This window comes from Chelon labrosus, assembly GCF_963514085.1.
Source record: "Chelon labrosus genome assembly, chromosome: 2".
NCBI lineage: Eukaryota > Metazoa > Chordata > Actinopteri > Mugiliformes > Mugilidae > Chelon > Chelon labrosus.
The window spans coordinates 16359787-16372005 of NC_140338.1; the positions used below are offsets into that span (position 1 = coordinate 16359787).

General features: G+C 45.0%; 1 protein-coding gene across 1 annotated transcript in view; it reads left to right on the top strand.

Moving 5' to 3' along the window:
- The window catches only part of znf827 (zinc finger protein 827), a 62414-nt gene that overhangs the window by 14972 nt on the left and 35223 nt on the right, over positions 1–12219 (top strand). Inside the window, exons 2-4 of the mRNA XM_084569418.1 lie at positions 2627–3895; positions 5990–6162; positions 6422–6905. Coding sequence (XP_084425544.1) covers positions 2627–3895; positions 5990–6162; positions 6422–6905 — 1926 coding nt within the window. The remainder of the gene's footprint in view (positions 1–2626; positions 3896–5989; positions 6163–6421; positions 6906–12219) is intronic.

Sequence of the window (12219 nt, forward strand, 5' to 3'; positions counted from 1 at the left end):
TGGTGGGTGACCTCTTGACCTACCTTTACTCCAGTCCCTTGCTCTTCTCTCGCTTCTCTAACTCGTGTTCTTCCTTTGACTAGCGACCGTTCTGTGTGACAAGGTTAGCAGACTCCTGTACTGTACTTGTATGTTTGTGCATGCGCTCACACATACATGCACCCCCTCTGACCTAGAAAAACCACAGCCAAAATAATCCTGCCAAGTTCACAAATGGAGATTGTTGACAGCGCTGCGTGGTGAAACAATGAACAACTCCACTACCTGAACTGTCCAACTGTTTTTGCTATAGTTACAGGCTGTGAGATGCGTGTTTCGTTTTTGTGACAAGTTTTTTTTTCAGACGTTGTAAGTTGCAGAGGTACCACGTCAATACATTTTATCTGCTTTCTGTGTATCTGTGGGTCAAGCTCAAGTCACTTTACTCTGGCCAGTCTTGAAGTATTTTCGCCTCAGTGGCCTCAACTTGGACTTAAACTTGTTGTAGGCTTCTCCTTGGCTTTAATTTGGTGGTACTATACGTCTCTGTGGCCCAGAGAGAAAATCCCCCACCACTGCACCAGTGAATCATCCGTGTGTGAGTGATAACAGATCCAGACTGCTGAGCACCCCGCAGCTGTTTGTCTCAACATGCAAGTCATCCCCGCCATTACACCGCTAAATGGTTCCCTTTCTGTGGCAGACGCTTGCCGCCTCGGCCCGTATCTCCATGTCTCCATCACTGAGGAGAGGGGTGGAGTGGGGGGGGGGGGGGGGGGGGGTTGCAGATATTGTCACCAAGCCAGCCACTGTTCCAAAGGAAAAACATCTGAATGTTTCTGGAATCACTGTGTTTTTGCAAATATTAATAATAATAAATGACTATATTTCCAGATATGTGTATGCACGTGTACATGTTTGTCCCTGTGTGTCTAGTGACGGTCGCAAACACAGAGCTCACATGAAGCACCCTTAGAGCTTAAGCCAGAGACCATGACCTTGGGAAATGTCATTCTGCTCACAGGGGTGGCTCACCTGTGACACACAAAGCCGTGGTAGTGGAGTGCATCGATGCACTGTTGCACTCAGGCAGGGGGCTAGTGGCGTAGTGTTGTGTTCAGCTCCACCTAACCCAGGGGTTTAAGAGTGAGCCTAGGAAGCAAGAGAGTTCAGCCTCAAAGCTAAGACCTTGGGTCAGCAATCTAGCGATTTCCCTCTAACCACATTACAGCCATTAGTGGCTCTTGCTGCTTTTCGCATGTCACATGGAAATGGGTCAAGCCCTGCCCTGCATGACTCACTGGCTCTTTCTCCCTCTCTTTATTCCTGTTAACCCTTCTCAGGTGGTAAAACAGCTTCAAGGAGCATGGTAAATTGGCTTCACAATCATGGCATTTTGGTGTTTTCCTTAACCTTAATAACAGGGAGTCACGCATCTTGTGGAGGCTCATCAGCCTTTACAGTGTCTCTCACTACATTGTCCATCAAGGTTAACTCAACCAGACGTGGGTTTATAGACGGTTTGGAAAGGCCTAATATTATAACAGAAACTGCTGGCTTGTGTTTAGTTGTGTGTTACTGTAAAATGTGAGAGGGAAATGTGGATGTGTTCGAGACGAGACCATATCTGGAAGTGTGTGAGTGCTGTTTGATATCTTTTGCAACAGGAGAATAGGCGGTCATAGCGGATTGTGATTGTGGTCACCTTTGTGGATCATAGTAAGCCACGATGGCCAGATGTCAGCCAACTCTAATGATCCCAAAAGGTTGCTTGCCTGGGTTGCATGGCAACCATTTTGCCTCTGACTGTAAACAGAGAGTAAATCAGTCCTATGTTGCCACCATATGAGCGCCAAGTTTTTTTTTCTCACAAATCTCATCCAGTTCCTTTGTATCAGATGTTTTGTGAGGTTGTGTACACTAACCCAAAGAGTCAGTTTTGACATTTTGTTTCACCCAGGCTTGGAGCTTTTGACATATTCTTATGGAGGTTTGTTAATATGTATCAGGAATATTCACTTTTCTTTGTTCGCCCTTGTCTGGCAAGCTGTAATGTTTTGCTTATGAATATTGATACATGAAGTGTATATTAATGACCCTTGGTGACCTTAACCCTATCCTTATTGGCTCCCTGGTGGTATCCGCAGGCTCATGAATATTAATCTGGTTCTGTAACCTCCATTACCCTAATCTTTGCTGTCTAGCCTCCCAGAAGGGCCCGTTGTCATGGTAACCCCTTTACTAGGCTCTTCCAGACCAAGGGTGGGAAAAATATGGTTTAAAAAAAAAAAAGGATAGAAAAATTCAAAATTACTCAAACATCTTGGATGTGCCGTGTGGAAGGCTGCTATTATATAAGAAAAAAGTAGAATTTAGGCTGGAAGTCCTTTTAGTGGTCTTCTTGCAGAGCAGTGAGGTGTGTTTTTGATGGTTTTTAAAAATGTGCACACAGTTGGGCTTCTGCATTTTTTTAATTGCTCTTAAATATCACAAACAATACGCATAAATGCAGGTTGTAATTCAGAATGCAGTCTTACTGTTATTGCTGTCTATTAGTGCAGCTTGGAGATATCTTTGTCACAATACTTGCACTGCATTTATTTCTGTTGCCCCTGGCTAAATAGTTTGTCTTCCTCTCCTCTTCCAGATGTGGACAGCAATGAAGAAGGAGGGCCTGATGGAGGTGCTGTGGAGGAGGAAAGCTGGTTTGGGAATGCTTCTGACACACGCTCTGAGTCGTCGTCTTTTGGAGACACCCAGGATGAGCTCCTCTTGACCAGGGGCTCCTCTCCTGATGAGCGACCGGGATTCAGTGCTGCAGATACCTGTGGAGGTGAAAGTTCAGTGGGTTGCCCCACACCCGTCCATCGTGCCTCCTTGGAACTTCTTGGACTGGATGGAGGAGCATTCTCAGCCCAGGACACACTCTCCTCTGTGGTATCATCACTGTATGGCGAGGCAGCATCTCGAGCCTTGGGAAAACCTCTCAGCAGCAATCTACGGCGTCTCCTAGAGGCTGGGTCACTGAAACTTGACTCTGCTGAGCTGCTGGGTCGGTCATCCAGGGGAGGTGCTGGGGGTGAGTCTCCTCCAATTGCCCTAGCGCCACCTTTGACCCTCTCCCCGTCTTCCCACCATGCCCAGCAGTTAAGTGCTCTTGCCCGAAAACTCGCCAATAACAACAACAACAGTGGCTCAGCCTCACCAGCCTCCTTGGCACCCTCAGTCTCCAACATTAAGCAAGAGCCCCTCGACCCATTTAACTCTGTCACCCCTAGCAATGGCAGTGGCTTTGTATGGGCAGGTGTTGCAGACAAGTGGCCACCAGCCAGCTGCTCCACGCCCTGTGGCTCCAGCCTGTCCCCAGACTCTGCAATCCAGAAGTTAAAAGCAGCAGCGAATGCTGTTCTTCAAGACAAGAATGCCGTGGCGTCCTCCTCAGCGACATCTTCCTCCTCCTCCAATTCTGCCTCATCTGCGGTGCCGACCCTGGGAGGGGGAGGTCGAGGAGACGATGTGGTGCGCTTTGATGCCTTCAACTCTCCGTTTAGCCCACAGTCAGCTAGCTCCACACTCGCTGCTCTTTCCAAGAAAGTCAGTGAGCGCAGCCAAGCCTCATCAACAGCCAGTGCTGCTACGGACCACCAAGCCTCAGCTAGCTCCTTTCTCTCACTTGTGTCAATGACCTCCTCTGCTGCCTTGCTCAAAGAGGTGGCAGCCAGGGCAGCAGGAAACCTGATGGCAGAGAAGAAGGAGGGTTCTCCCTTGGCAACTACTGGGGTCCTCCAAGAGGATGTGAAGCCCCTGTTGGACAAGTCCCAGAAAGCACCGACGCCCTCCACACCCACTCAGAGCCTAGAGTTGCTGTTGCCTTCTACTCCAAAGGCCAGAGGCAAACAAACCAACAGCCAAGCAGGTAATCAATATCCAATACAATAATAATACATATAGTTTTAGCAGAAGAGTAATAGCATATTTATTTAAAAAAAATGTTAGCTTAGGTACACTTTTTGATATTTTTCCATTAAAATATGCCTTTTTCTTAAAAAGACGCAGTTGCTAAACATTAAACATTAACCACACTCAGTTGTTGCCTTGTGTTAAATACATGATCACACTACTAAGGTTTAAGGTTGTTCAAATTAATTTGTGACCTTATGTTAATAGAATGTGAAAGAAATTGAACTTCCCTTCTTTTAAGTAAGCTTTTCATCCTCTTTCACTCTTCTTGAAAAGTGGTTGTACAAATTTGGTCAAAAGAAATATTTCCCTATTCATTATTCTCCTACCTATTCAACATTTACTGAAGAAATGACACACATTAGGGCAGCCTTTTCTGTCATCATGTGGGACATCAGCAGGTTTACTTGTCACCAAAATAAGAAAAGGCACAGTTCTGAATTTCCATGACATGTTTTCTCTGGTTTTGTAATGGTTTTGTTCTCACCTCGCTGGAGCTGAAGTAGCGAGTAGTGTAGCCTCAGCTTAACTGTCAGCCGAGCAGAGAGCATAGCCGAGAGAAAACAGCCCTGGCTGGCCTTCTAGTCTGGGAAATGGTCTGTGGGCTCGACGGGGGGTTTCCAACTGAGACCTCACTGCCTTCCCAGACCAGCTCGTTTGTGCTCGGATGTGCGTGCTGCCAAAAGGGGGCCGTCAGTGTGTGCTCGGCACAGTGGGGAGCCCTGGAGTCCATATCCATCTCGGCAGCCTCCTCCTGGCTTCAGCCCCCACTAACCAGAGCCCTCTGCACTGATCAGCACAGCAGACTTAAGGCCAAACACATCATACTTTCCACTGACTGGATACAGATGCGTGCACATGCACTCCCTCTCTCTCTTTCCTTCTTATACTCTCTGTGTTACTCACAAATGGCCATGCAGTGCAATCTGTAAGAGATGTAGACATGTAACCCAAACAAGAGTGCACACCAAGATCTCACTCTTGGACAGAGAGAGAGAAAGCTTCAGTATGCGGGCTCTAAGTAAGTAGCCTTAAGGGAGAACATAATGTTTTCAGGGAGATGGATGGGCACTTTTGAGGGATTGTGTCGCAACCCCGCCAAATCTAAAATGGCTGGATCAAATTGACTTCAGACAGATGAGGCAGTCGATGTAATATTCTGTGATCTGCATGCTAAAAAGGGGGTCTGCTCTAACCCGGCATGCCGTCAAGGTCGAGCGGCACTGTAAAAATGCAGGTAGTTGTTTGGTCGGCAGACTGAGAAATGTGACCTTGATTATTGACTGTCATGTCTTGTTTTATTGTCATTCCCTGCCAGTTCCACTATAAAACTGTATCACACTGTTCTAGACTCTGCATATTTAAGGAAAATTCACTCCCGTTTCTAATGTGTGATTTTGATTGCATAGGAAACGGGCGTGTAAAGTACCAAGACAAAGGTACCAAACTCGCACACATTTCATCTCTCCTGTTTTGTTTCAGCTTCATTTGCCTCAACTTAGAGTAAGCAGAAGTAATTTTTGCATTGTGATCTCTGCTGTGCTTGGAGAGGTTGGGCCGCAGATGGCGGTTTATTGTTGCAAATAGGCAGTCTCGAGGTTTTACACCTCAGGTCAATGAATGGCTGAGCACAGTAATTTCACCAAACACTGATTACCAGATGTTTTTCAAGGAACGGCACTGGAATACTTATGAAGCCATCCTGACAGGCCCTTGTAGAATTTGTAATGCAATCATGCCTCTTTCTAATAAGACCAATTAAACAGTAATGGATGCCGGATATGAAGCCAACAACAATAATCGAGATACTAAAACATGCTTGAGTTTTTACTTTCATTGTTCCATTGCTTCCAGCTGGCATTTCCCTTGATAGCCGTCATCATTAGGTGTGCAGACGTTGTCTCTCTCAGATCTGAGCCTAGTCTGAGTTACTCCCCTATGTAAGGAGCATTTCAGCAAACCAGTACATTAATCCATGCACCAAAGTTTAGTTTTGAAACTCCTTGAATGTTCCTTGGAGATGCCAACAATGTTCTTTGGTTCACTCAAGGCTCTCCTGAGGATGGTGGCAAACCATTCCAGTGTCCTGTATGTGGACTGGTCATCAAACGCAAGAGCTACTGGAAGAGACACATGGTCATCCACACAGGCTTGAAAAGCCATCAGTGTCCTCTGTGTCCCTTCCGCTGTGCTCGTAAAGACAATCTCAAGTCCCACATGAAGGTGAGACAATATGGATTTTTGTTTTTTTTAACCTGCCCCTCTTGTTACCCCAACCCCTTTCATTTTTCATCAGTACTTATTAAGGGACTTGGCATAAAATTGTTAACATTAAATGAAAATGCATGCTTTAGTTAAACTCGTATCATATTCATATCCGTATGTAGAATATCACACAGATGCATGTTATAGTTCTTGCTCAGCATCAGTAGAACTAAAATGAAGCAAACAAACTTGACTGTCTGTGGTTTGACTTTTCCAGGTACATCAGCACCAGGACCGGGGTGAGACGTTTCAGTGCGAACTTTGTCCCTTTACTTCCTCCCGTCACTTCAGCCTGAAGCTTCACATGCGCTGCCACCAGCACTTCCCCCGCACAGACGTCAAGGTGAAAGAGGAGCTCACCACCGACACAGAGGGCGAGGGCTCCCTGATGGGTGACTGTGGTTCCACAGACCTCAGAGGGACGGAGGTGTCCCCGCTGCACTCGGACAGTCAACAGCAGACGTCCCCTCCAGTCGAGGCTTCCTCCAATCATGTCCACATCAAGGAGGAGCCACAGGAGAGAGAACTGTCCGTGCTCTCCCCCTTTAGCATATGCCGGGACCGTCCCAGCAGCAGTGCCAACTCCCTCGACCTACCTGGAGTTGGGGTCAGATCTAGTCCTAGTGGTCCAACCACAGCCTCCCTCTTCAGCCCTGACATCACTACCAAAACAGCCACTGACCTGCTTATGAAGCTTTCAGGTTGGTGTCCTTTTTTCTGTTAAAGATGAAGCTGCAGGAATTTGACCAAGGCATGACCATCAGTTCAGGGTTAAAAATCTACCTTGTTTTGTCTGACCAGCTGTCAAAAACTCAAACTCAGTTTGTTGTTATATAAATGAAAATAGTTTATTTTCTTTCAATCAGCTAGATTAATTGACTACTCATTCAGCTGGAATTCAGTCAACGCATACTGTATGAAAAGGACAAGATTCCTGCACCGCTGTATATGGAGCAATTTTATTAGACCAATGCGTTTCAGCTCATGGCCTTCATAAGGGTCATCCAGTGCACACTGTATGGTCACCATCTTGGGATCTAGTGAATAATAGCAGAAGCCTTAAAGGATTTTAAAGGTGTACTGTAACCAGTGCAAAGTTAATCTTCTTTGCTGCTGCTGCCCACAAATAAGCCCACAAATGTACAGTATGTACTGTACTGACTGCATTTAGTTGCATCTGTCCTGTGCAAGGCGGGTTACATCAGCAAATATGATTTTGACAAATTCACAGCTTGCACAGACGCTACTGGCATGACTCCTGTCATCCATAATTGTTTTGTTTATTGTACCATTTTCTCAACTTGACTTTGTGACTCCGTTTATTACAGTTGCACTTTTATCAGAAGTATTTCTGTTCTTCCAGACCTGAATATTAAGACATCCATGCTGCTCTCCAGCTCGATGCTGTCTCCCCTTTGCCATAAGTTTTGTTTTGATTCTTCACTGCCACCAAAAATAACATTCGTAAGAAGTGTAAACACATTTTATGTTTATTGTTTCAGGTCAAGGCTGTGGTATGCTGTTTTTAATGAGATTTTAAACAATAGGAATCTAAAATGTCAGAGCGCTTTTGACAATGGCACATACAATAATGTGTTTAGGCTTTTTATAGGCATCAACATAGGAAAACAATGTAAATTCCCTCAGGGAAATGAATATAGTTTACACTATATGCACTAAATCACACGGCACGGATCTTAAGATTCAGACATCTGCGATTCGAGCTGTTTAGCTATCACGGTGCATATTGTGGATAACGTGCATGCCTTCACTTGTACACAGATTCATTCACAATCTTGCTTTCAGTGCCTTTCCCATGAGTACGATAGAAAAGTAGGTCACAGACTTTTAGCCATTTCACAAATTTCTCTTGCCTAGAAATACAGCATACCTTCAAACTGGTCAGGACGACATCTAAGGAATTCAAAAGCTGCTCCTCTGACCCTGACGATTTGAGAAACAGAAACTAGACTAAACCGTTTTAGCTACTTTTGTTTTATTACAAGCAGACTTTAGTACAATAACAATTCAAATACAGTAAATTGAATTTATTTTTCTTATTATTATTTCAGCTGTTTAACAAGTCCTTGCAACCACACACCAATATTGCCTTTTTATATATAAACATTTAGATCATTTGTACTGAAGGTCTATTCTGTTAAATGCCAAGTGGCATCTACTTAACAAAAGACGTTTCTAATGTGAGTTTTAGCGGGACATTGTCTTGCTTGTACATACATACAATGCTTACAGCACTTTTCATGCAGTATATTGCTTTTGAAATCACAATTCAGTAGACTGTCACAGTCTAATCATTCCCATTAACATCGCCCCCCCCAAAAAACAGCAACACTGGGATAAACACAGGAAGGCGAGCTCTACGAATCCATATTCAACAGTTGACACATCTGACTTCATGCACAAATGGTGGATACTGTTGGGGCCAGCACATCTAACACATTTACTTGCATCCTCCTTCTGTCATGCTGTTTGTGCATGTGACAAAGTTGTGTTGGAATAAGTGAAAGAGAAAAGACATTCTTGTAGAATAAATAGGTTCCAGGCTGACCATGAAGGGGTAAAGACGACTGAAAATGCTCTGATTTTTTTCTTACCCATTACAAAATCTAAGGCATCTGTAGCTCAATAACTGAACATTGCTTTGCCACAGTTTCTTTTGTGTGTGCTTATAAAAAGTGTGCATCATTGTATGCACCGTGATGACAGCAGATTGGACAATGTGAACAAATTGTACACATGCTTAAGTCACGACCTAAAACCGAGTATATGCAGCATGTTGCTCATCTTTTTTAAAAGATATTTGCTAAGGAGCAGTCATTGCAATACCCAAATTATATTAAATTCTTCTACCAAGGTTGTTTATACAGCCATGGATAAATACAGTAGGACTTTTGCCTTTTTTGTACATAGTTTTAAAATGACACTTGATAGCTGCTCTTTAGTACATCTACAGTCCTCTGCTGCTGGCCACTGATTAGCCCCACTGAAGCAGTTGGGCACTAAGTGATTTGCTCAAGGGCACCTCAATAATAGTTGTTGAGGGATTCATTTTCCTCGCCCACATCTTGTCAGTTGTCAGGGGAGTCGACAAATTGTAACCTCTAGGCGTCTTCAATTATTTTTGTTTGTGTATAGGTATTATTACAACTGACAAAATAGTGACAACTTTCATTCAAACATTGCTGAGGGGGTAAACTGAAAAATGCACAAAAAGATAACAATTTTTACTGTTGCAGTAGATGTCATGTAATACAATCATGTATCATGTAGGTATATTTCACAGTGTATCACCAAAGTTGCAGTGTGATATGTGCGATAACGTTAGGATACTTTTTTAACAGACTAAACAAACTCAACAAACATGCTGTTCTCAGGTATACAAGGCCCAGCCCGTGTTTAGATGCATCCCACCATGTTGCAAAATATCAAAGGAGGTTTGAGACAGCAGCAAGATTGATGGAAAAAGGTTGACCGAGGTTGAGCACCAGGGTCGGGGCTACGACTGCCACTCTTCCACTTAATGCTGTGTAATTAGATTGAGATCTTGAACGAGGATGGGAGGAAAAAACCCTGGGAACATTAGATTAATTAAAAATTTATGCATAATTCATAATTAAAAAGGAATTCATAATTTGAAATGATTAGCGCCCTCGGCGCCATCCTGTGACCCCGCCAGGATGCGCAGGGACTGGGCCGGCTTAGTTAACTCCCCCCTCGATCTTGCACGCCCCGGCTCCACATGGATGCCCCCTGGGTGCCAGTTGCACTTCACTCCCAGACTGCACAATCAAGCCCGGGCAACTCCCAGAGGAGCCAAGATGGCTCCTTGCAATGTCAGTCCAGTGTCAAGTGGCGGACATCTTAGTCAGGGCATCATTCAAGGAGAGTGAGGGACGATATAAAAAGACAGGACGAGAGGATGTTGAACTTGAATGCAGGATGATGGGTTTTAATGAATACAGCTTCTTTGATCACAAAGTTCTCCCTTTGTCGGGAGGTGGAGCTAAAGAAAGAAGGTTATGAAACTGAGAAGAAGTGGGCTCAGATCTTTGTGAGACTTACCCATGCCACGGAGCAGCCAGGGAGGGAGAGGTGAAGAACTTCCTCCTGGGACCTCTAGACTCTATTTCTTTTGACCTCCCTGCCAACCCAGATTGAGTGTGTACACGAGCAGCTCATCCCTCCTGCTTTTACACTGTCTGTGTCGGTGCCTCAAGTCCCACAAGGCCAATGAGAAGGGGGGTAGGGGTAGACGTATAAAAAGCTGCAAAGGGAAGGATAAAAAAAAAAATAGAAACAAGAGACAGATAAAGTGACAGCAAGTGAGGGAGAAGGAGTAAGAGGCAAAGAGGGAGTTGTATTGAGTTCCCCAGGCATAAAAAGCCAGTGAACTCTACCTGACCTCTGACATAATAAGCATATCATTTTTTGGACTGCCTTGCTTTCCATTGAGTGTTATACTGATACCCTTTGATTTCTATCCTTGCACGCTGACACAACCGTTAGCTATCCAGTGTGATCCACATTTTGATTCAGAGATGAAAGCCACTGAGGCACTTTGAAATGCACAGCCCCTACCCTGCGCCCAGTGGACCCTTTGTTAATAATGACAGTGGGCATTGCACACCCTCCAAGCGCCACCCCCACCCCCCACTGCGGTGACACAGGCACAACGAGCTTGACCCTGGCCGGGTGTGAATAATTGGCATGCAGGGGGTTGTGGGAGGTGTTGCATCTGTCATGACGCTTGTGCAGTTGTCTTATTTATCTTTTCTTCCTGGGAGAGACTTGCTTGCACTGCTTTCTTACAGTACGATGCACAGGCAGAATTTTAACGCTGTAGATGTTCAACCTGGGGCATGTTTTTATGTCATTATCCTAGATAAAGACATCATGTTTGTGTTTATGTATTGCTGTCTATTGTATGTTCAGGAACGAGAATACTGTACGGGTTTTATTGAACCATCTCTTTTGACACAGAATATTTTGGATTTTGAGATGTCTCGTCTTTAGTTTTGTGTCTTTGTGAGCATCTAGATTTACCTCATGTGTCCCTTGCTTTCCAGCTCTGCATGAGCAGATACAGGCAGGCCTTTTGTGTGCGACCTCTGGTCCATACATCCCCGCTGCAGCCATCAGTATCACTGTCCGGTGTCTAGCACACTGTCAGCTATTGTTGGGTTCTCAACCTGCCCCACGTAGCCCTGTACTTTCAGTTTTTTTTCTCCGGGAGAAAACAGCAGCCAATTGTCAGAGGGGGAGCAGGCCGGCGTGACAGAGGTGGAAAGCTAATGAAGTTATTTGACGGCAGGCCTGGCCACGGAGCGAGAGGTGAGGTGGAGTGGACAAGCGCCTGGCAGTGAGACGGATGAGGCGCAAGAGAGAAGCGTGGTGAGGGGGAGAGAAACAGGCAAGAGAATGGCGATGGAAGTAGCGTTGGTGACAGGTGTCAGAGAGGTGTGATAACATGGAGACAAACTGATAGCATCGTCAAACCTGAGCTAGAACCAGCCTTACAGTATCATGCACAGGGAGCTGACACCGGCCGGGATACACACTCACACAGGCTGGAAGCTCACAGAAGTGAAGCCCAGTCACCCAGAGATGCCCACCTCCTCCGCAGATCTGTGTTCACTTCACAAAATGATCTGCCAGGGACTGGATGCTCATAATGCTGTTGTGATTGTGAAACTTTGACAGACAAAAGGCTGAAGTGTAAACTTGGTGTTGTTGGCTGAGTTGTTACTGTTGCTACTGTGCTCTGGCGTTTTGTTCTTGAGCCATCAGCATGGAGGAATTAAAAACTCACCCACTGGATAAGGCTACTAAATAATTCATTGGGCTCTGTAACATAGATTCTGAGTGGAAATACACTCTATTTATAGCGACGATCCAAAAGGTCACTGGAGTGGAGTGACTTTGTGTGAGAGTGCACGTCCTGGAGTTGTTTTTGTACTTGTGGGTCACAGAGGAGAAGAATTTAAGAATTGAAGT